This window comes from Onychostruthus taczanowskii, unplaced genomic scaffold (genome assembly GCF_017590055.1).
Source record: "Onychostruthus taczanowskii isolate IOZ18803 unplaced genomic scaffold, ASM1759005v1 scaffold1, whole genome shotgun sequence".
In the NCBI taxonomy this organism is placed as follows: Eukaryota; Metazoa; Chordata; class Aves; order Passeriformes; family Passeridae; genus Onychostruthus; species Onychostruthus taczanowskii.
In genome coordinates, this window is record NW_024496525.1 from 3,036,247 (window position 1) to 3,060,346 (window position 24,100).

At 54.4% G+C, this 24,100-nt stretch overlaps 1 protein-coding gene across 3 annotated transcripts; it reads left to right on the forward strand.

The window, feature by feature from the left end:
* Positions 1 to 7,765: 7,765 nt before the first annotated feature.
* CHST1 (carbohydrate sulfotransferase 1) lies at positions 7,766 to 22,301 on the forward strand. Of its 3 annotated transcripts, none has more exons than XM_041396480.1 (2): positions 7,766 to 7,847; positions 20,311 to 22,301. In XM_041396480.1, exon 2 carries the CDS (start codon positions 20,355 to 20,357, stop codon positions 21,612 to 21,614), a length of 1,260 nt encoding a protein of 419 aa, XP_041252414.1. In that variant the 5' UTR covers positions 7,766 to 7,847; positions 20,311 to 20,354; the 3' UTR covers positions 21,615 to 22,301. The 3 variants fall into 3 exon arrangements, with proteins under 3 accessions (XP_041252414.1, XP_041252404.1, XP_041252395.1); XM_041396470.1 differs by lacking the exon at positions 7,766 to 7,847 and adding an exon at positions 12,672 to 12,805; XM_041396461.1 differs by lacking the exon at positions 7,766 to 7,847 and adding an exon at positions 13,053 to 13,248 and having other exon boundaries at positions 20,308 to 22,301.
* Positions 22,302 to 24,100: the final 1,799 nt, after the last annotated feature.

Here is a 24,100-nt window from a genome sequence, read left to right on the forward strand (position 1 = left end):
CTGCCTGAGCACATTATCCTTCACTTCTCCAGACAGCGGTCAAGGCAGGCAGCTGGGACCAAGCAGTTCCTCTGTTGAATCCCAGACACGCTCACACCTTGGCTCTCTGGGGCTGTGCTGCAGGAGCTCTGCTGGCTCAAACTCTCAAAAGACCAACAAAGTCCATGGAGCTGCCTGGCACTGTGGGCACCACCTGTGATCCTTGGAGATGGAAACTGTGGCAGATGGGATGTTCTGATACCACCACTGTGGACCATAGACAGCTCAACCCATCCTTGTTGCCATGTCCCAGCCTGTCCCCTCAGGGCTGCAGCATGGGTTATGCACTGCCAGGAGGGAGCTCGGTGCCCTCTCTTGAGGAAGGGCACCAGGGAGGCTGGGAGTGCCCAGCAGCCCAGGGCACAGACAGGGACACAGGCATGTGAGAGGACGGGGCCAGTTTTTGCCCAGCACTTGAATGATTTTGCCCAAGACCATAAAATTTCAGAGGCAGAAGCCTATTCCTTACTCTGGTATTTTTCCCTGATGCCACTTCTATTGAGTTGCTCTCCAATTCTTTGACTTTTCCACTCCTCGATGCAGAGGCTTTTGCCTGCAGCACCCCTGCATTCCAGTGCCTGCACTCCACTGTGGCTCTCTTGCAAACCCTCCCGACGATGCAGAGGCTTTTGCCTGCAGCACCCCTGCATTCCAGTGCCTGCACTCCTTGTGCTGCTCCCCTGCAAACCCTCCCGACAGGAGGTTGTACCGAGCCAGGTACAGCCTTCCTACATATGCCACAGCTGCCCTCCTGAGCCCCCACTCACCATCCCTCCTTCCCTCCCTGCCAGGCTCCCCAGAGCAGTTCTAGCCCCTCCGTGTGCTCTGGGGGCAGCAGTGGGCAAACACGTGCTGTCCTGCCACATGACTATGGCAGAGAAACACAACAGCATTTGCCCTGACTGATCCAGCAGAAAAATGACAGCAGGGAAATCCCAGTGCTTCCACCTCTGAGATTTCCACAATAGCACCTCCTGTGGCAGGGATGTCTCCATGGGGGCATTGCTGTTCCAGGGATTTGACCCAATCTGAGCTGGTATCACAGACATGGTAACCAGAGGAGAAAACAATTTGGAAGGCTAAAAAGAATCACAGCTTCTGGTGGTATATTACAGACATCAAAACACCAATTCAGATAAATATGTGGTTTAATGTGAGGCAGTAGTAATAGGTGCTACAAATTTAAACCTCACTGCACACTCAGTACATGAAGCACTTTGGATTAATATGCATTTAGTAGAACGCACCAGTATATAGTTTGTATTGAATTGCTGCACTTCTGTGTGCATGCTAATGTGAAATGGGCAACATTCAAATGCCAGTGCTAATCTAGAGCTTTCAAAGACCCTAATGCAATATTTTGGAGAAGCACCCAATGACCAGAGGTCTAAGTGGAGGTCAGGCCCTGCTGGCTCCTGTTTGTGGGTCCTTCAAGTTTGGAAGAGCAGGAAAGGACAGTATTGGCTCTCAGATAATGGTTTTTGGGGTGACTTGACATGGACACATCCCAAGGGATAGGCTCACCCATGCCCTCTCTGAGCAGCTGCCTCCTGGGACAGCTGTCTCAGCTCCTGCTGCTCAGCCACTGGGCCCTGGCTGCCACTTAGCTCCACGGTGCCAGTGAGTCACAGCGTGACGTGGAGAGTGGAGTCCTCCAGGGATGTCACATTGTCCTTGCTGCCACTCTGCCCCCAGCAGCCTGGGGAGAGGCAGTGCCATGGGCAACCCCCACAGCCTGCAGCTCTCTGGCTGGTGCTTGATTCCCTGAGGACTTCTGTCCAGCCTGTGACAGATTTACACTTCTTTCCCAGGGACCATTCTGCAGCCTTGGACCTGGGAATACCAGGCAGCTTCCCACCCACTTTCACTTCTTTCTCTCTATCTTCATCCCTCTTCTTCCTCCTCCCTTGAGTATTTGCTACCCTGGCTCCATCTCTTAAGCAGATATGAGGCTCCTTTGCTCTCTACATTCCAGCTTTCCAGCCTGTTCTCCTGTATTTAAACAAACTGTCCCAGTCTGTTTAAGCCTCTGGCAGCCACCCTGTGCTGGACATGGTACCCCAGGATGCTGTTGGGGCTCTCTAGAGGCACAAACTGTCCATTGATTGCCTCAGCCATGCCAAAGACATGGCCAACCTCAGATGCTACTCTCAGATTCAACCTGCATTCTGTAGGGGTCAATCATTCTTCCATCCCTGCTCCCTAGCAAGACAATGAAACATGACCATCAAGCTTTCCCTTCTCATGCCTCACCCTACCCTTCCCCTGGCAGGTGGATGCCCAGGTCCCTCACACACTTCACAGTCCTGGAAACTGGGTCTGGTGCCACTATTTAAAGAGGAAAATCCCACAAATATAATGGCATCCTCCATCCTTGGAGTTTTGCAAGGCCTGACAGGATAATGCCATGAGCAGCTCAGTCTGGCCCCATAGCTGATCCTGATTTGAGGAGGAGGTAGGACTTGAAATCCCTGAAGTACCTGTGAGTTTTCCTGTGGCCCTAAGCTCCTGCTGACACAAACTTGAGAGGTGGTCCCAGACCTTTCCCAAGCTGCAAGGGGCTAAACTTTGCTCAGGTTGGTGGCAGCATATTCTTTGAAGCTCTTCCCTCACAGCCAGAAGCTCCCTCCTCCAGGGTTCCCCTGCTTCACAGGCCCCTTCCAACCTTCCCCTGTACTGACTCCCTCTCTTTCTGAGCCCCTCTCTCCCTGGCAGTGCAAGGCTCCCACCATGGTGCTGAGGGAGAGCTGGCTCATCTGACATGGGAGGCACACATTGCCTGCTGGGGGAGCTGAATAAAATGAGCAGAAAATGTGCTGAAGCCTTTTCCACTTTTTTATGGCTGACAAATTAGCTTTACATAAAGTTTTTAATGTGCTTGGCTTGTTGGCTCTGCTTGGAGCATGGTGGGAGCAGGCAGCGCAGGGGAGAGGGGGCAGCAGTGGGGGCAGCAGGGACAGGTGGCATTGTGCTGCAGCAGATGGTGCCTGTGCATGTTGGATGCAGCCCCACTGTCAGCTGGCTCAGGCTGCCCCAGCTCCGGGAGAAAGCAATGAGCCCTCTCACCTGTCCTCCCAGGGCCTTGGGGACTACTGCCTTGGGCCAGGAGGATTCCAGGGGGGACTGGGCAATACACAAACCCACCTAGGTCCACTCAGACACCTGGTTCTGTCCCTTCTCCTGGGAGCCAGGCATGACCCTTTGCAGAGCAGGGCATTGTCCCAGTTCCACCTCTTCCTCTGGCAAAGACGGTGGGTACAGTCCATCCCCAGTGAGTGCCTGAAATCCCTGCTTAGCTCTCCTCTGCCTCTCCAAAGGCTACAGGAAGTCAGAAGAAACCTTGACTCTGCAAGCACCAGGATGGTCTCTGATTCCATCCTCAGGAAGTCACAGGAGGGTTCCCTTGGTCCTGGAATAGCAGCAGGCAGGTGAAAGCCACAATGAAATGAGATGGCATCCAATAAATTCTTGGGAAAGGGCAGTTTCATCAAACCCAAAATATCACCCCTCGGTTTCCATCAAATTGCTGCCAGTTCTGGACCAGTTCCATAGTGGTGGCTCATAGATGAGGCATAGCCAGCTCAGAGGAAGCTGTTTAAACTACAGCAGACCCTGAGCTGCTGTTTACACTGAGGAATAAACCCAAGCCTTTCATCTATGCATCCTCAGGGGTTTTAAGTGTCTCCTTGCTTGCAGGGGTTAGCAAAGTGAGTGTTTTCAAAGGGAAGTGAAGGGATGGCAAAAAACAGCATCCACAGCTGGGAGCAAAGAGCAGCTTTTGTGGAAGTCACGTAAAGAGAGAAATCAATACAGCTCTAAAATAGGCATGACAAAAGAACAAGTGGAAAAATCAAGTGGCCCACCAAATCAAAATGGAAGGTGCAAGCAAGGAGCTTCACAGCTGCCTGGGACAGCAGGAGAAGCCACTGAGGAAGACAAAGATAAAGTAAGAGCTCAAAATATGTGGGGCAACAAAATGTCTCAAGACATCACACTTCCAGTATCAAGCCTCCACGAGTCCTGCTGTGGAGTCCAAGGCACTGCTCTCTGCAGAGATTTCCTGCAAGAAAAGCCAGCAAGGCCCCGTGCCTCAGCTGACCTGTGCTGGTGCCTTCTGCTCCATGTGTGACCCTTCTTTCTGACTTCACTGCATGCTATCTAACCTGATCCTTCCTCAGGGAAGGATCAGGTCCTGAGACAGTCCTGAGATGTGTTGCTGGCTGCTGTGAGAACAGAGCACAAACACAATGTACCCTGTCATTCACTTTTGCAGCCAAGAACCTTTTCCATGAGCATCTCCTGAAGGAGCCAGGCTGCCCCTGTTTAGAGTGGAGGTGTCCCAGCCCAAAGACTCTGCTCATTGCTTTGGCCTGAGAGAACCCAAGACATCTTCTTGCCCTCCTCTGGGGCACCAGGCAGTGTGCCTGTCCTAGACAGTGTCCTTGCCTGCTCCTGTCACTGTGCTGGGTCAGCAGCCTGGGAATTGGTTCCAGAGTTATGCCTGGAGGACAAGCAGCACCAAGATGCAGGCTCAGCAGAAGAGGTGTCCTGTGGGGGAAAAGGCTGCTTCCCTGTCCCCCCTCCAGCACAGCCCAAAGCAAGGGCAAGCCCTGAGCGAGGGCAGGGGAAGCAGGAAGCAGCAGGAGGTCTGAGGGAGCTGGGTGAACTTGGTGAACTCCTGAATTTGTAACAGAGCTAATCCAGGATTTTGATGCTCAGACACAGACAGCAGTAGCCACAGGTACACAAGTCTGAAGTGGAAACTCCTGTGGACCCCAGCCAGCCTGTGCCCCATGCCGTGGTGCTGTGGCCTCTTTGGCTGCCAGGTGCCCAACCTAAGCTCCCACGTGGCCTTCATGGTCCCACGGGACCATCTAGAACTCCCTATTGGCATCTTGACCAAAGCCCTGACCTTCCACCCTCTTCCCCAGCCTGGCTTGCAGGGGAAGCCCAATTATCAAGCAGCCTGCACTGCCAGGAACCAGGAATGGAGAGAACTGACACCAGGCCTGCAGCCCGCTGGCCCCTGGAGCCCCGCTCGCAGCCAGGGCCGCTGCGGCTCCCTGAAAGGGCTCCTTGTGGGCAGGGGCGGAGCAGGGACACGGGCGGCATTGAGGGGTGGGTGCCAGAGCTCTCAGGACTTGCCCTGCCATCCATCACAGCTCTCACAGAGCTCCTGGAGCCGGCCGGCCCGTAACGCTGCCCGCGGCCAGGGGCTGCCACAGCATGAGGCGCCTGGCGTGCGCTTCTGCAGCTCCCGAACGAGAGCAGCCCCGGCTCTGCCCGTCCCACCACCCTGGCACAGCATCAGGTCTCTCTGAGCTCCCCAGACATGACTGTGTTGCCCGTCCCCAGCCCTCCATGTGAAGCTGCAGCGCTGCTAAGCAAGGCACCAGCACTCCAGTGCTCCTCAGGCAGCTGATGGGCTCTCCCCACTCTGTGCTCCCGCTCTCCTTGGGACACGGCTGGGTGGGTCCAGCCTGGCTGGGGAGGGAGCAGTGGCAGCACGCCAGCTCTCCCTGGCCCTTGGAGCTCCTGCAGCCACCAGTACATGCACAAATCAGAGGAAGGAAGGATGCCTGCTTGGGGAAGCTGGCCCCAAGGCTTCCGGCACCTGCAGCCAAGGGAGGCCAGGCTGGGACGTACCTTGCAAGGGGTGGCAGGGTGCCAGAGACACAGCCCCCCAGCCTCTGCCACCTTACTCTCATGAGAGGTGTGCCAAAGGAAAAATTGCTTCCACAGTGACCTGGCTGCATGACCTGTCAGATGTTAAACAGCATTTTCTCTCCGAGCCCTGGAGGCAGGTCCTGTGCCAGGACACGTGGGCAGTGTTTCAGGGATTGGGGTTTCAGGACAGGGTGAAGCAGCAGCTCCCCACCGTTGCCAGCACAGACTCAGTGGAAAGCAGGTTCATCCCCTTCCCTCCCAGGGCAGCCCTGCACACTTAGCAAGGCTGCCAGTGAGGATGACTTTCAGGTTCGTGGATGCTATGGTGTTTTGGGGAGGGGGCATGGGGCTGGTACCCAACACTGCATAGGGATTCAGAGCACAGCCTTCTGCACCCTCTGAGCAGCAGCTGAAGGAGGCAGGGTCTCCTTGGGGACCCATCTGTCCTTAGAGAGACAGGCAGCAGCTTGGGCTAGCCTTGCAGTAGCAATGTCACCGACTCATATGCATCCCAGTTATATGCAGGCTCCCGCAGAGGCTTTGTGAACTTCAGGCAGTTTAGGATGAAATGAGAGACTCCACTGATGCCAAGCTAATTTAAGGTTCTGCAGAAGTGTGACAACCATATGAAAAGACTGGGGAGGCGGAGCAGATGCTGTGCATGCTGGTGGGGTGGGTCACACCCGGCTCTCTAGCAGAGACACAGCTCTGGGATGCTCGAGTACCACTGCCCTGGGCACTCTGCCAGAGACAGTGCTTACCTCTTGGGGTCAGGGCTGGGGGCACAGTGGGTCACATCACCTCCTGCTGCTGCATGGCCAGGCCAGCAGCCCTTCCTGGGCAAGCATCCTGACCCCTTATGGCAGACATGCTCTCACCAGTGCAATTCCTGAGCTGGAATAGAGGCAAAACTATCTCAGGACAGAACTATAGCCTTCCAGTCAGACTCTTCTCTAGTCTCAAGTGCTACAGACAGGATGCAGCAGCCTCCACACCTTCCCTGGGGACTGGCCAGTTCCTCTCAAGATGCCTCTGCTCTGTGGGGATCCCTATCAAATGTGGTAGCCATGGTCATATCAACCTCACAGCAACTAAAAAACCCCCAAAGCATTGTGAGTAACAAACAGCACCACATACAGTCTAAGACCTTGCATACTTTTTTTCCAAAATGGGAAAACAATCTGACCCCAAATGCCTGAGTACTGAGACAGACCTGCTCTAAGATCCAGCAAAGCCTAAACCTTCCTCTCAGGCCAGCATCCCGGCCTTGGCAGTTTGCAAGGAGGGGCTCTCATTTCCCCCTGCGCACAGGACACAGCATCCTGGCCTAGCAGGTGGCAGGCTGTTCCCTGCCTTAGTCCTTGCAGAGTCTTTTAGTGGAAATACTAAGGCTGGTATGGATGCTAGACAAATGCAAGCTCGTGTGTATGAACTGGGGGAAAAGCAGAATGGGGGCTAAAAGAAGGGCTGTATTCATAAGCAAGGATGCATTTCCAGTTAGTGAAGCAGAGCACCAAGCTCTGATAAGCCTCAGGACAAACGCTGTGTTAGCAGAAGACAGCAGCATGTTATTACTTCCTGAGAACCCAGTAGGAACATAGTTGCAAAAGACAACTGTGAACTGACAGACAATATCGGTCCTAAAATCTCGTTCAGGATTTTCTTAGCAAGAGGAATGCAGGAATCACAGGGAGGACCCAGCAACAGCATCCCCTGTCCTCTGGGTCACAGAGATCCTGGAGAAACCTTGGGGACACACGTCTTGGTGTTTGTACATAAGAGAATGTGAATGGGGAAACACATTAGAGATTTTGTATAATAAAGTCACCTTCCCCTCTGTAAGACCTTGCTGTTTTGTACCATGATTGAATGACCCCCACTCTTCAATCCCTGACAGGAATTTTCAGGACATGTGAGTGTGTGAACGTGGAGCACCTTACCCTGGCATGGCATGAGGGCAGCACTCGTGGCTGGCTTTGACAGCTCTGTCATTGGTTCTGGGATCAAAGCAACCCGTGTACCTGATGCCACTAAGGATTACTGAGAGATGGTTTCTGAGGGTTTTTCTACCTGTGTGAGGCAGCTGGGAAGGCTCTGTGGGGCTGGCAGGGAGGCAGCAGCCCAGGACTGGTTAGGAAGAGGTGAGGTTGTCAAAAAGACAAACTGCTCTTTAACCAGGCTTTCAATCTCCAGTCTTCACTGACACTTTCATGAATCCTCCTTTTTCAGTCCAGTGAAATATGGAGTGTCTTAGTAAATTCACACCCAACCCCTCTGCAGATTCATAATATGTGAATGATTTTTATTAAAAACACCAGAAGGAGTGTTAAAGTTACTACTGTATTTCTAACTCCCAAGGAAATGGGACTACAAAAGATACAGGCTGAGTAAAAGTGTTGACTTGGATACAGCATGATTTATGGGGCATATTTAACACCATGAAGGCTGAAGTACACCTTTAAAGAGAAGAAAACAAAAAATACAAAGATATGTGTAAGTCCAATATGGCTTTTGGTACTGGCTTGGGGTCTCCATCAGTAGATGATTTTCCCCTTGACCTCACCTCAAGGGAGGTGGGAACAGGCCTGGGGGTGGAGCAAAGCTGGGGGAGAGCTGCACTGTGTCCCATTTATGTTATTTTCTGTGCTAGGAGTAAGGCAGACCCCAGGAGCCTATAAGGTCTGACCTTTTCCTGGGAGGTTTCTCAGGAGTCAGATGGGATGCTAGGGGGATGAGCAGCCCAGGCTGCTCTGGGTCACGGTGTGCTAAGTGGGTATGCTGAGCCAAGGCAGGATCCTTAGCTGTGCTTGCTCTCACGGTCAGTCCTCAGAGGCTCTCTGTGCTTGTGGGGTGTGTGCTTTTGAACAGACATCAGGCAGGCTGGGGAGACCAGCAAGAATCATTAAAAGCCCAGAAAACTCTGCTTCCGTTTGAGAGATAAAGAAGTTTAGTCTATTTAACTTCTCAGAGAGAAGGTTAAGAGGTGCCTTGATCATGATCTATTAATACCTACACAGGATAAATAGTTCAGATAGTAGAGAGCTCTTTAATCTAATAGGCAAAGGCATAATGTGATCCAGTGGCTGGAAGCCAAAACGCAAGTCTGCGCCTAGAAATAAGGGGAATGTTTCACCATCAGGCACATCAAGCTCTGGAACAACTCACTCACAGCAGCAAAGGCATCTCTCCTGAGACAAAGGTGTGCCCATGCTGACAGCTCTGGTGCAGGAATTACTGGGTACAAGGCTGTAGCCTGTCACCCATGGGGCAGCGCTGAGCAGCCTCAATGACTATTTGGCACCAAAAATCTGGGATTTTACAAATGGGTGGTTAATTGAGTTTATTTTTGTATGGAGGAGGAGAATCTCTCCCACCACGCCTGCCCAGCAATTTAAAACTGATCTGTAGCTACGATTCTGAGTATGTCAAAGTGACTGCATAACATTGAGGCAGTTACTTTTGTCCTCATCCATTTCCTTTACCTTATGTGTTATATTGACTCCTTGTAGCTCTTGGGAGGGCAAACCAAAAAGGAAAGGGGAGTGAAAGGCAGGGGTAAATAAATACATCCTTGGGACATTGCCACTCCTGCACACACAGAATTTATAAGCTACTCAAGAGAAGGGATTGTAGCATGAGCTGTTTATCTCCCCTTCTGAACTACAGAAGCATGATAAGTGTCAAGTATTTTGTTAAAGCTTCTACACGAAGACCAGTGAGAAAGAACATTTTCTGAAAGTCAGGCGCCCCCAAAATATTCCATTCTTTGTCCCTTAAGAGCAAGGTATCAAAAAATCACTCTGCGAGAAATCTCGGCTGGCGCTCCTGCGGGGCTTGGGAACGATTTCGGTAACCCCACGGGGCTCTGGCAGACTTTGGAAGCTCCTCGGCGGGAGGCTTGCACCCTCCAGCCCTTCAAAGGCAGCCCCAGGGCGGGGAGCAGGCGGCGGCAGCCCCGCTGCTCGCAGCCCTCCCTCCCAGCCCGCCGCAGCGCTCTGCCGAGCGGCCGCCAGCGAGCCAACAGCGGCTCTCCCTGGGAGACACACCTCCCCATCCTCCGGGGACGGCAGCAAAGTTTTTACCTTCTCGGCCCTTCCGGAGAGGCGCTTCCTTCCAGCATGGGAAGCCTGATCCAGGCGGGAGGGTTCCCGCATCGCTGCCGGAGCGGTGCCGGCACTGCAGCCCAGGGACAGCCTCCCCTCCTCCGGCAGAAAAAACACGTACACGCAGGTGGGCTTACAAACACTACACTGCCATCTGACACAGACTTGCAAAATGCCGTGCTTAAGCGCACAAATAATGTTTTCTATTAGTTTGCCTTTAAATTTCCATGCCCTAATGAATTGCTCTTTATGTTACCGACGTTTTGCAGGATATACGGGGTATGTAACGTGGCCAGGTTACTGACAGAATCATAACTTTGCTCCTGACTGCATTTGGAGTGATTAGAACAGTAACCTTCATATCACCTTAACAGCCACGTTGATATTTTATTACGTATATTCCCAAACATGTTGTTAAGGTAGGATGTTTAGAGAAGAAAATACAAACCCTTTGCAGAAATCTGTTGCTGAAAAGCATGGAAATTGGACATTATCAAATTGTATTTTGGCTCAGATGAAAATTTACAAGGTGAGTTCACTTGACTCACCAAGTCACCAGCAGACTCTCTGCTCTCCTGCCTGCAGCTGCACAGGGGAAAAATGATGCCTTTTGAACAGAACCAAATTTTCTTGATGAGGGTGAGATACAGCCACAGTAGTCCTTGCCTCTGAAAACAAACTGACCACAAACACACACCACAGAGCCTAATTAATATTTTAATACTCGACAGTCAGAGATAGAGAGCCGTAATATGTACTAACAAACAGCATCTCTCTAGATTAACACTTAAAATACCAGGGCAGCATCAGAAAACATGATCATGCCCAGCTGAAATAATCAGAAGCATCTGTTTCTCCTTCAACCCTGGTTTTATTATTCTTTTTTTTCCCCCCACCATTCTCTCAAATTGCTTTCTTTTGTAGGAGACAGGCTCTACAAAACCTATGGGTATGAGTTCAAGTATCTCTGGGACTGTTCCAATTGTGGGACACCCTGGATTTCTGCAAATGGACTTTAGAGCAGTATCAGTGATGTGTAAAGAGAGGAGCAAACCCTGATTCCTTGGAAAGACTGGGAAGCACCTAGGTCTTGTATTCTTACTGTGAGGCCCTTGATTTCTTCCTGGCACTGGTCCCTGGATTGGTTTATGCCCCCTTTGGCCAAACTCCTTGAAATCCTGCCATTCCTGCACTTCCATTGCCTTGGCCCCCAGTGGGAGTGGAGCACAGCCATGGCTGTGGGCCAGCTGGATGCCTGCTCACAGTTGCTCCCACCACTTGCTGGAGGTGCCAGCTAAGTGGGAGCACAGGTCAGATGCATGCCATGGGCACCTGGGGCTGTCAAAGGCCTGTAAGCCACACAGGGGTGGCACTCAGGGCCATTGCACGGGTACAAGGTGGGCTACACCATGGCAAATGAGTCAGCAGGAAGGGGATGGCCTGAGCCAGCACATCACCTGAGAAGCACCAGCAACAGAAACCCCAGGGCCACCAGCTTGTTTCCAGCAGCAGCTGGTGGCATGGCTCTCTCCCAGCTCCAGGAAGAGGCAGACAGGCAGGAGCCTCAGTCCTTGTCCTTTGCAAGGTGTAGGAAAACAAGCAAGAGAGAGAGTGGCTTCAGGGCTTTCTCATTCAAAGCAGGGATACACCAATGCAACAGCACTGTATAGCGAATGCTACAATGGGGAGCTGTTGCTATGGTGAGGGAAATAATATTTAAGCACCAACTGTTTATAAATATAAAATCCTTACAAAGTTTTCTAAAATTAGATTAAGAGGGCTAGGGCTGTCAGGATATTGTAAAACACTTGAGAAATACCAGTATTTTTGGACACACAAGATCTGATTACTCCTAAAACAGCAAATGTAAGTCCAAAATGCTAAACAACGAACGTGACAATCTGCTGTTGTGCTTCCCAAGTTTTAAAGGCAATCTCATATCTCTGAACTCACTGTTGCAGCCTGGCAGGTCTCTGAGAGTGGAAGGCAAGCCCAGTGTTCCCAGGGATTTATTCTTCTCTTGACAAAAGTGCAGTGCAGAGACCTGAGCCCCACTGCTACTCGTAGCCTGCTCTCTGCCAAGTGTAGTTCCGAGTGGCTGCTGAACATGCTGGTATTGTGATCCCACAATCCTAGAGTCTGAGGTAAAGATTTGGAAATCCCTTGCAGAGCTCAAGATTTTTCAGGAGATGGATGTTGCTCACGTGGATGTAAGAAGAAAACTGCTGTGCCCAGTGCCCAGGCAGCTCCAAACACGCCCCAAATAAAACAGGGATATAAAAAATGAATATCCATTGTTGCATCTCCAGAATCATAACCTATCGTTTGCTGGCAGCTGCCATTTCAGCAGAGCTGCAGTTGTTAAACTGCTAAAAATGCAGTTTAGTTGGCAAGCGCTAGATAAGAGGGAAACATTCAAAAGTTGCCAAAAGTAAATGTCTGACCTGTTTCTAGGGGTCGAAGAGAAGCAGAAGGAGGAATGTGACTGTTAGAGCACAGCCACTTCAGCTGCTCTGACACATTCCCATGCTTCTTTTCCTCTGTCCTATCCCACCTTCCAAGGTGGGATGGATGGTGGGAAGGTGCCATCACCTGCCAGTACTTTTGCACTGGCACTACTGAGGATGGTTTTGGACCCTGCCCGTGGCGGCGAGCCCTGATTTAGGCAGCACAGGGAGGATTCCTGGCACTGGAGAACCAGTCCCCATGACAATATTGTTTTTGATGAGCAAAGGCCACCGGAAAACGAGGGGATGAATGTGCACCATCATCACTACCAAGTCCGGCAGGGCCCGAGGGGCCGCTGGTGCCCCAGCAGCGGGGCGAGAGGAGCGTGTGAGGGACCCGCTGCCCTGCGTGCAGGCGGTCCGCAGGGATCCCCTGTCCCTATGAGCACCCAGCCTGGGGGACACATCTCACGGGGGGAGCCTCACCGGGCCCCCTCCCGCCCCCGCGACGGGAGGGGCTCTGGCCGCTCCGGCCGGGCGCCTCAGGAGGTAAGTAAGGAACGGGGAGTTTCCTGCTCGGCAAAGCCGGGGAGCCCGGCGGCCGGGCAGGGTGAGCGGGCGGCGCGGCGCGGAGGCTCCCCGGAGCCGATGCCGGTGCCTGGCGCTGTGCTGCGTGCTCCCGTGCGCGCTGCCGGGCGGAGGGAGGAAGGGAGGGAAGGAGGGAGGGAGGGAGGGAAGCGGCGCAGCCCCTCGCCGCCCGCCCCTCGGCCGGCGCGGCGCGGAGGGCGTGGAGAGGCGGCCCCGCTCGGCGGGTGCCCGCGCGGGCAGGGCAGGGCAGGGCAGCGCGGGCAGGGATGAGCCCCCGCAGCGCCGCCCGCTGAGCTCCGCCGGCTGCCGCCCCCGGGCCGGGCCGGGCTGGGCCGGGCTCGGCGTCCCCCGCCCCAGGATCCGCGGCCGGGGATGCGGGGGGCAGCCCGTCGGGGCGTTCCNGCGGGGGTGCCCGGGGGTGGCGGGCTGGGGCTCTCTCGTAACCCTTTCCGCGCCACCAACTTTCCGAGGCAGCGAGACGTCGCCCGCAGCGGCGGGAAGGACTTTTCCCGCTGGTGCCCAGCCTGGCTGCGGCGGGACCCCGGCCCGGGCTGCGGGCGCCCAGGGGGAGCCGCCGCCCGGGGCTGCCTTACCGGCGGGGGCACAGCAGCCCTGGCCCCAGACCCCCGGGGGAACGAGCTGCCGCGAAACTTGGGCTGCTGTTGGGCAGGAGCTGCGCCTGGAGCAAATGAGTAAGTCCCCGGTGGCACAGGGAGGCCGGATGCCCTGCCCGGCCACGGAGCCGCGCCAGCCGGCGCAGCAAATGCCCCGGCGTTTGCTGTCAGAGCTCCAGGCGGTCTGGCAAACCTGCCGTGAGGGCGCAGGCTGACGAGGAGACCTCGCAGAGTAGGGTGCAAGCACGCCATGGCATGGAGCAATCCTACGGGAAAGCTGTGCGGTTCGAGATTTGGGCTATTGACGCGGCCGTAGGTTAGGGATGTTACAAAAAGAGTGCTTTGAGGCAGTGAATGAGCGCGTTCATCCCAAAAGAGCCTTCCCAGCTCCTGCCAGGGAGTGCTCTGGGAGTGAGCAGACACCAGCAGGCTGGTGGATGGCTCAGGGGAAGGTGGAGAGCACAAAACCGCCTGTGTTTGGTTTACCGAGGCGTTCACCTCCTCGGGAAGAGGCAGATGCAGTTCAACGGATGAGGGATAAACAGGCACAGGTGGATGTTGCGATAAGAAAACTCTGGGACTGGCTGAGGTTGGCATTGCTTAATAGTGATGAATTAACTGAAAATGTGCATGCTGTGTGCCAGTAGGAAAGAGACTGATTCCCTGTTTAAGTGCTGGTCAAAGTGGGCAGTAGTTTTCTGGTGTTAAAGGATCTGTTGGTGCCTCTGAAATGCAGAGGGAAAGAACAGAGATAGGGTAACAGGGGACATGCCAGGGTGGCTTTGAGCACAAGAGTCCTATGCCTTATCATAAGACAAGTGCTCCAGGAGGTGAGGAATGCAAGAGCAGAATGAGTCTGGGGGCACGAAGCCCCTCCGCTTGGCACACGGTGAGGCACCCAAAGGTGGCGGGCACAAGTCCCGGCTGGCATTTGGAGCTGTGACTGTAGGGAAGCTCTAATCCTGTACGGCTGAAGAGGAGGCAAGGCTGAAAATTCATTTCCACCACGTCAGGATCTCATGTTGGTGGGGCTTGCTGAGGGGGAGGCTTGGGGCCAGAGACCAGCCCTGCTCACGTGTCTGTGGTGGTGCCCAGAGTCAAGCAGGGGATCGGGGACAGCCCAGCGCTGCTTTTTCTCAGTGGTCTCTCTTTCCTCTGGGGAGTGGTGGGGTGCAGCCAGCCAGTGCCCAGGCTGGGTGGCCCACAGACGTGTTTGGTATCTGCCGCCTTTGCAGAGCCAACAGCATGACTAAGCCACTGCGACCAAGTGGGTGCTTGCACCCCACCAGAAGCCTGTCTTCCCTGCCTCAGTGGCCACAACGTTGTTGTACAGGATAAACTCTCTGCTCAGTGGGAGAACGCTGAGATCTGCTAGGGCCTTTGCCAGTGGGTCACTGGCTGAGAGTTGCTTTGCAAACCTGCGACTTAACTTTTGTGCCTGGGTGGTGAGGTGGGGAGGAGTGGGGCTGCAGGAGGCAGCTGCTGGCTGGGCAGGGAGGCACTGCAGGGTGCTGGCTGCCACTTGTCCCCTCCAGCAGCCCTCAACAAGCCGTACTGCCCTGGGCACTGCATGCAGGGGTGCTACATGCTGAGCAGGGGACAGAGGCGCAGGTGCAGGGCTGAGCAGGCGCTGAAGTTGGTGCTATGAATTCTCTGGGTGACTATGCATGCATGAGTCTCTGGGTGGGGGAAGGGAAAGGGGGAAGAGGGGTTGTCTGCCATGAGTCACATTTTGGGATGCGTCCCCTGGTGAGCCTGCTGCAGTCTCACTTGTGTCAGGAGAGGGGTTTTGCCTTACAACTCGCAGCCTTGTGCAGCCTTGTGCCTGTGCCCAGCGTGCGGGCAGGTGGGCAGGCAGCCCTGCCCACTCCCGCAGTCATCCACCCCTCTCCCTGGCAGCGAGACCCCGGCCCGGCGCTTCTCAGGCGATCACTGCTCACAGTTGTGTTTTCCAGCTGGTCCCAAAGTCCTGAGTCACTCTGCCGTTTCCATGGAAACAGCCTTGCTGGCGGGAATCGGTTTTGGGGGTAGAGGGTGCCGGTAGCTGGACTGGCACCAGGCAGGCCTGCGGGAAGAACTGGCAAGGCTCAGGCACTCCTCCAGTGTGCCAGGGCTTTTACAAAAGCTGGAGCAGGCACCTCTGTTGCACAGACTCTCACACCTTCTTCAGCTCCCTTTTCCCTTCCTTCCTTCCATGGGGAAGCGGAGAGGTTTCCCTGACAGTGGAAAGGGAGCTCAGGATGAGCCCAGACAGGCTGAGGGTACAGCTTCTGGGGAGCTGTTGAGAGAGGGTGACAGCCTGGAAGGCAACCAAAAAGAGCAGGGTTTTTTTTGACTGCCCTGTGAGAGAGGCTCCAGAACAGCAGTAATAGTATCAGTAACTACAAGGGCTCCTGCCCAAAGCTGCCATCACCCCTGAGTAGACTGAACACAGCCACCTCCGGGGAGAAAGGGAGCCTGCAGGGAAGGCTTGGGGCAGGAGTCAAGGTAGCAGCCCATGTGGAGATGCTGTGGGAGCCCCCTACGAGGATGAGAGTGCCACAATGCCGTGAGGCACTGCCCTGCATAACACCTAGCTGCTTTTGGGGCGGAGGAGACCTATGAGTGGTACTGACCCCTGCAACTGCCCCATGGACTCCAGCCTGCCTGGCAGTGCCTGAACTCAGCTGCCAGTGCAGCCTTCAGTGCCACAGCCTGGCTGCATGGCTCCAAAAGCAGGTAATTCCCATCAAACCTAGGAAGACCACGCCAGAACAGGAGCCCTCGGTCCCTGCCGCACGATGGCCGGCCGGCTGCATTTACTGCTCCCCACACTGCACCGGTGACTCACAGATGCCATTCAGCTTAATTCATCACCTCCGATCTCCCCAGCAGTCCGGGGCTGTCTTGCTGGCTTCTTGCCTGCTCATCTCCCTCAGAGCAGTGCTGGAGTCAGTGGAGGAGGAGGAGGAGGAAGAGGAAGGCAGGTGATTACGCATCCGCTGCTGTTGGCAGGTGCACAGGGTGGGGGAGGTTGCGCTGCCTGCGCCCATCCTTTCCCTTCCTTTAGGATCAAGGCTGCGGGAAGTGGGGCAGGGGAGAGGAAAGGCTCAGCACCTTCCTCTTCTCACAGACAATGCTCCTGTCCCTGTGCCAGGCACTGGCTGGCCTCCTGCTGCACTCAGAGCCGCTCGCCGGATGCTGTGTATCCCTTGCGGACAGCCTGGTCCCAGTGCGACTGCAGGCAGCTGCACAGAAATGCAGGCAAGGCAGCAGAGTGCACTCTGTCACGCTGCCACCACAAGGGGGTTAGGGCTGGGAAAGGGGCACTGGTGGTCCCAGCACAGTCCCAAAAGAGCCCATGTGCCTTCTGGCAAGCCCCTTGCAGTACCAGCAGTGCCAGGGGCTGGAAGGTGTGAGTGATGTACCCCCACCCCATGCTCCATCTCATAGTCCCAACTGCCTGGAGGGACACATGAACTCAGCTCCCACCCTTGGGCTGCATTTCCTCATCATCTTTGGTGGAGCTGAGCTGGAGGCAGAGCAGAGGGTGACTTCGACTGAGAACACTTCTAGCACAGAAACATCTAGGAGGCCAGTGTATTGGATGACTCCCATGGTCTGGGGCTGAGGAGCCAAAACAATCCATGCCTCACACAGGACTCTCAGATGCAGCTCCACATGGGCATGGCCCTCTCTGAGCTGCTGTCTGAACTGCTGGCCCTGGCTATCAGGGCAATTTAAGAACAAGGTTCCTCGGGTCAGGAATGGGAGTGTGACTGTCCTGCTGTGCCTGTGTGCAGGACACATCCTCCTGGGGCATGTCGGCTGCAGCCACTGCTCAGCCTGCCCACTCTGAGCCATGAGGAGCCCGGCACAGCTCCTCCTTGGCAGGTGCTCCCACCAGCCTGGCTCTGTCTGACAGATGAACAAGGGGCAGTGGGAGTAAAAGTGATCCTCAGTTGTCCTGGCAGCTCCCAGGTGCCACATGCTTTTGCTGCCTCGGGAGCTCCTCTAGAGCACCCAGCTGCCAGTCGCCACTGTCCCTGGAGCCCAGGGCTGGACTGAGCAGGAACTGCAGCCCCTCAGGGACAGGCAGTGATGGGAGGAGGCAGGAGAGCCAGCTGGGAGGTGAGAGGATGCTCTGGCTAGCTTTAAAGGCCACAGATGAGACATCAGGGAGGGAAACCTTCTCCCAAAACCTTCCCCTCCCTGGTTGCAGCTCAGCAGATGGGCAGGTCACATGTCAAGGGGCAGCAAAGACTGAAGCTGGGCTGTGGTTTAGCACTTGCTCAGTGAAGGAGGTGAATCAATGCCCCGTTTTTTCCCCTCTGCCACTTGGGACATTGCCAAGGGGAACGGGTCAGTGTGGGTGGAGAACCTGAAATGCTCACAGCCAGTGAGTGATCTGGTGGGAATTGGGACCAAGAAGGCATCTGGTCTCTGGTTTGCCTTTTTTTGGGGAGCCAGCAGCAGGTTTCTGCTCTAACCAGTCTAATCTGAGTCTCATCTGCTCCAGCATCCATCAGCAATGAAGCAAAGAGTAGGAGTTGAGGTTGTGTGTGAAGGATGCAGTGTGGTTGGCTATCACTAGAGAGCAGGAAAGCATTCCCACTGCAGCTTCCACCTAGGCAGCATGCAGAAGACACTGGAGCCAGGAGATGCCAGCAGGGACTCTCCTGTCCTGTTCTGCCTTAACAGACCTGGAAAAACACTGTCCAAGGGATAGAATATCCCATGTGGACACTGGGACCAGGTTTCCCCTTTTCAGGGTGGGTAACTCCAATCCAGCAGCAGCAATAGCCAAGCATCTCTGACTTTGATCCTTCAGCCATGTGCAACAATCCTTGGCAGGCAGCAGTCCAGGTGAAAGCAACCTGTATTCAAAGCATCATGTGGGTCTAAAGCACAGCTCTTAGTGCATAGACACGGGGAGCGCTGGTGGGGGGCTGCATGCAACAGCAGTGCCAGCCCCCCTGTCCTGGGGTCCTGCTCTAAACCCCTGCTCCTAGTGAGAGGTCTCTGGAGTTGGTAGTTCCTGAAGCTTCCTGCCTCTACAAATCAGCTGGGGCAATCAGTAAACAATAAAAATATTAATTAAAAAAAAAGCAAGGCTTTTTTACTCACCTGCAGGTCTGAGCTGCCCTCCTGGTGTCACTTGCTGCGTGACAGGGTCTCCCCAGGGTGTGGAACATATCGAAGACATGGGAACAACACACCGTGGCAGCTGCTATGGGCTCTGCAGGGACCACACACCAGGAACATTGCACTGTCCCAAGCCCATCAGGGATTTCAATGTGCTCTGGGTTAGAACAGCCCTCACATGCTGAAGTCCATCGCTGGCCCACTGGTCTCCCTCAGGGACCTCATACAAGGAGCAATAGCACTGGCTCTGACAGTCCCACCCACAGTGACCTGGTGCTGGGGCTGAGCAGGGACCAGGCACTCACCAAGAGCTTGGGGCCAGCACATTGTTCTCCCTGGGGACCCACAGAGAGCAGAGAAGAGGAAGCAATGGCAGTGACGATACAGTGGGCTCTGCTGGGTGAGGAGCAGAGATACTTGGGTCTTGTCCCCTTGGTTTGCCTGAGGTGGATGGACAGGTGAATACCACACTGTGAGAGGGGAGACATGGAAGGAAGATGGGCAAGGGAAAATGGGTGCAGGGGAGCTTCAAAACCATTGCTTTGAAAATAAATAAGTTTGAAAATAACACCAAACACAGGTGTTTTAGCTTGTTTGGAGTTTCTGGCATGCGTCCTCTACGTTCTGTCTCCCAGCCCCACTGATCCCCCAAGAGCAATAGTATATGGATGTGAAATGCCTGTGCTTTGGAGAGCAGCAGGCAGTCCTTGAACATTATTTCGTTAGTGAACAGGGGGAATACTGAAGCACCACCACAGTTACACGCCCTCCCAGCAATGTGGCAGCTCTGCAGGCATGACAGGTACTCCCTCCCCCCTGTCATGGTCCCTAAACATCCTATCCAAAGGTCCTCCTCAGTTTCCCCTAGTCTTGCTCATGTGTGGGCAGCAGCAAGGCAAGGCTAGCACCACTGAAGTTGTTCTTTGCAACTACAGCCCCACTCTTCCCTGCACCCATCCCTGGTGCCAAGGGCTACTTCCCTGCTTGGCAATAGAGTATGGAAGATATGCAGTTTCGCATGCTTCCTCCTTTGCAGTATTTTTTTTCCCCTCTGGTGCTCAGGATAGGAGAGCCCTGAATCCCAGAGTGGAGCAGGATCTTACCAGCCCCATGAGCTCATTGCTGAAGGCACAGCTCTGGCTGCACTCGTCCCCAGAGGCTGACAGACCGAGCTGGCTGTTGAACCTCTGTGCAAAGAGGTCTGCAGCTCCAGGAAAGACATTGCCACTCTCCCAGGCAGGAGGTTCCTGGCCTGGATGGGCCATGCCTTATCCTGGCAGCTGGACAGAATGGATGGAGATAAGATAGCACCATCCCCTGACCTTTCCCTGCCACAGCTCCTGCACTGGGGTTCCAAGTGACAAGTGACTCACAAGGCAGCTGGGGAAGAGAGTTTGCAGCAGCTGGATGGAGCCAGACAGTGTCACCTCCAGGTTCTAACATCCCCTGCCTGGGTTGCAGTGCATGGGGTGAGCTATGGGCTACAAGATTTATGTACACTCCCAGCCTGGAAGGAACAGGGCTGAAGTCTTGGCAGGACATGTTTCTCCAGACTTGCCAGCTTCTGCCTGTTATTTTTCTTGTCTGAAATGGGACTCTGCCGTGTGTGACTGGGATTCATATGGTTATGACTGACGGACGTACATTAGGAGGGCGTTTGTTGGTACCTGCATCAGTTGGATGCTTGGCAGTCCATGTTCAATCTGTGAATTCTCTGTTGGGTTGCAGACACCAAGACGACCTGTGAAGAAGATCCATGAAGGTGACCAGCCATGCAATGTTCCTGGAAGGCTGTACTCCTCCTAGCCTTGGCATCCATTGCAATCCAGTACACAGCAATCCGGACCTTCACTGCCAAGTCCTTCCACAGCTGCCCCATCCCTAATCCTGTGAACTGCAGCCTGAGCCAGGACACTGATGTGGCTGACAGGCTGTGCGATGAGAATCCCACTTTCCCGTATAATCTCTCCAGGAAGACTCACGTTCTCATCCTTGCCACCACCCGCAGCGGCTCCTCATTTGTCGGGCAGCTGTTCAACCAGCACTTCGATGTCTTCTATTTATTTGAGCCCCTCTACCACGTCCAGTACACCCTGATCCCAAAGCTGACCCAGAGCAAGAGTACAACAGACAGGCGGGTCATGCTGGGGGCCAGCCGAGACCTGCTGAGGAGCCTGTATGACTGCGACCTCTACTTCCTGGAGAACTACATCAAGCCCCAGCCTGTCAACCACACCACCGACCGCCTCTTCCGCAGGGGAGCCAGCAAGGCCCTGTGCTCGCCACCTGTATGTGAGTCCCTGGGAGCTGTGGATCTCCACTTGGAGGAAGGAGACTGCGTGAAGAAGTGCGGGACCTTGAACCTGACGCTGGCCACTGAGTCCTGCAGAGAGCACGGCCACGTGGCCATCAAAACCGTACGGGTGCCCGAGGTCAGTGACCTCCGGGCCCTGGTGGAGGACCCACGGCTGAACCTGAAGGTCATCCAGCTGGTGAGGGACCCCCGGGGCATCCTGGCATCCCGGAGTGAGACCTTCCGAGACACCTACAGGCTGTGGAGGATCTGGGACGGCACTGGCAGGAAGCCATACAACCTGGACGTGACCCAGCTCACCACAGTGTGTGAGGACTTCTGGAATTCTGTGTCCACTGGCCTCAACCGGCCACCATGGCTCAAGGGCAAGTACATGCTGGTGCGGTACGAAGACCTGGCCAGGAACCCTATGAAAAAGACTGAGGAGATCTACGATTTCCTGGGCATCCCCATGGACAGCAACGTCGAGCGCTGGATACAGAACAACACCCGAGGAGACAGGTCCTCCTCCAAACACAAGTACGGGACGGTGCGCAACTCAGCGGCGACAGCGGAGAAGTGGCGCTTCCGTCTGTCCTACGAGATCGTGGCGTTCACCCAGCACGCCTGCCAACAGGTGCTGGCACAGCTCGGCTACAAAACTGCCGGCTCCGAGGAGGAGCTGAAGAACCTCTCCATCAGCCTGGTGGAGGAGAGAGACTTCCTGCCCTTCTCCTAAGGCAGCGCCAACGGGCCTGGTTTTGATGCGTACTGTTTGTAACTGATGCCTTATTTTATTTTCTTTCCTTTTGTTTCCCCCTTTCTCTCTCTTGTCTTTTTCTCTCCAAAATTTGCACTAAACCTTGAGCGGGAATCTCAAAGGCTGAGTCCAGGGGAAGGGACTGCTGCCCCTCAATACATTTTGGATGCCAGGAGGAGTTGGGTCTCTCCAATCAAGAGCTAGAACTCTGGATGGGTAACAATGTTTACAAAACACACAAAATGTATAAAGCAACCTTCAAGCTTTCCAAACCGAAGGGTATCTGGGGTACTGTACTTTTGCACTGTTTACTTTTACAATGTAAGAGGTAAATATAAATATAATTTATGAATGGTGTCATCCCCTCCAGAATAACTCCCCCTGCCCCCAATGAACACGTTAGACTGGAAGCTGAAAGTGGAACAACCTCCTCATTTTTGATCTCAGTGTGACATGTCTGTCTGTTTAAGTCCTGTTATTGGGCTGGGCAGTTGGTCTGCTGCTCCTACATGGTTGTTTGGTAACACCTGTGATATTTCTTTGTGCCAAAAACCCACTAAAAGGAAAAAAAAGAAGATAAAAAGCGATTGGGTCATTTGGTAAAAGCCCAAAACATTCAATGCTTTATTTCTGTGTTTTCTGTAAATAAAAGTGCAATAAAACTGATCTGGGGGTGAACTTCAACTGAAAGACCTCAGCAAGTATACTAGTGTGGATGCATCACCAGGCAAAAAGCAGCATCTCCTGGTTTGCCCGACTCCTGTGAGGTTTGGAGCGGGTAGGACAAGGCTGGGGGAGGACACACCACAGCCCCCAGGATGGCAGGGAGCTGCAGCCACCTCCAGGCGTGTGCATGTTTGCTTCTAAAGTGTGTCAAAATGCAAGCAGTTAACCCAAAAGCAAGGACCCGTGGTTATTTACTGACCTGAAAACTTGTTGGTATGCATGGGGGCATGGGACTTGCTGGAGTCCCTGACTCCAGAGTGCTAATGGCACCAGCACAGTGAACCCATTCTCATCAGGCTGCCCCCCACCATGTCTGACAGTGCTGATGCCAGTGCTGGCATGGCCTGCCCTGGAGGACGGGGAAGGTGCTCTGGTGCAGGTCATGAAACTGCCAAAATGAAAATGAATGAACAAGATGATCCTGGCAATACACAAGTATTCCTTTATGAGCTGCCTGCTGCCTGCAAGACACCTGGGCCTGTGGGCTGGGCAAGTGTCACGGCTGTAGCTGGCATGCAGCTGCCAGATAAATATGGCCATGTTCTAGGCTGGTCGAGTTTGGAGGTCTGATATGGCCAAATTTATGTGGCAGCTGCATGCCAGCTACAACCGTGACGGGCAGGTCAGAAAGCTGCTGAATGGGGGAGCCAGGCATGCAGGGCAGGAACACTGAAAGCCTTACACAAGACATTGCTGGTCTACTTGAGCCCTGTCTGATGAAACGGCTGGCCAGCTCCTCCAACCCAGCTGGCACAGTCCCAACAGCCGAGCCCTCGAGACACATCCTGCAGACCACAAGCAGCTGCAGATGGGAAACCACTGAGGCCAGTCCCCAGGGTACAGAGGACAGCAGTGGCCCAGCAGTTTTCCAGTTGCTCCTGGAGCCAGGCAGGGCAGCGACCCACAGAGGGATGAGACCACAACTTGTGACATCTACTCCCAGCTGCACACTCCCAGCTTTGGGCCTGCTCCTGGCCCAGAGGTGTCTGAGCCACCCACAGCCCACTTACCTGGGCAGGTCTTCTCTCCCAAGGTCTCTTCCGAGCTCTGCTGCCCACCAGCTTTTGCCCCACTCTTTCCTGAGAGAAGACTGGGTGCTGCAGTTGCATGCAGGGGGATTGGACATGCTGCCTGAGTGAGACACGACAAATCTGTGACTACAGGTGATTTTGCACCATCCTTTCACTCCTTAAAAGACTTCTGGAGGAGCAGCTTGTTAGTGGTGTTTTGCGACTTGGCTTAATGTTGCAAACCAGCTGGGCTGCAGGAAAGGTGAGAAGCTGTGAAGTACCTGAGAGCTTCTCAGGGCTCACAGCTCCAGCACCTGTACTTCACCTCTGCTGTCTGCAAAGCTACATGGATGGTTCCAGCTCTGGGAGGAGGAATGGGGGGACAGCGTGCACTTGCTGCAGGATAGGCACTTTCCTCATCTCCCTCCCCACAGTGGGCATAAGGGCAGCCCCTGGAAGAGACCACATCCCCAGGTGTCTTCACCTACCTGTCATTGCCAAATCTGCTCCTGCCACCAGCTTGGTGCCTCCCAAGCCACACTTGCCTGGCTGAGTCTGCAAGTGAGGACAGAGGAATGGGGCAGGTGGCAGAGGTGGCTGCAGACAGCCTTATTGGTGCACTGTGTGCTGCTCTTCCCAAGCAGCTGGCAGCAAAATGCCAACCAAATAAATGGCTTGATTGCCCTGTTATTAGTTACTAAATTAATCCTTTTGTCAGCACTTAACAAA

What these genes read in the sequence shown, in the direction of transcription:
- CHST1 (XM_041396480.1), top strand. Translation starts at nt 20,355, where the DNA reads ATGCAATGTTCCTGGAAGGCTGTACTCCTCCTAGCCTTGGCATCCATT.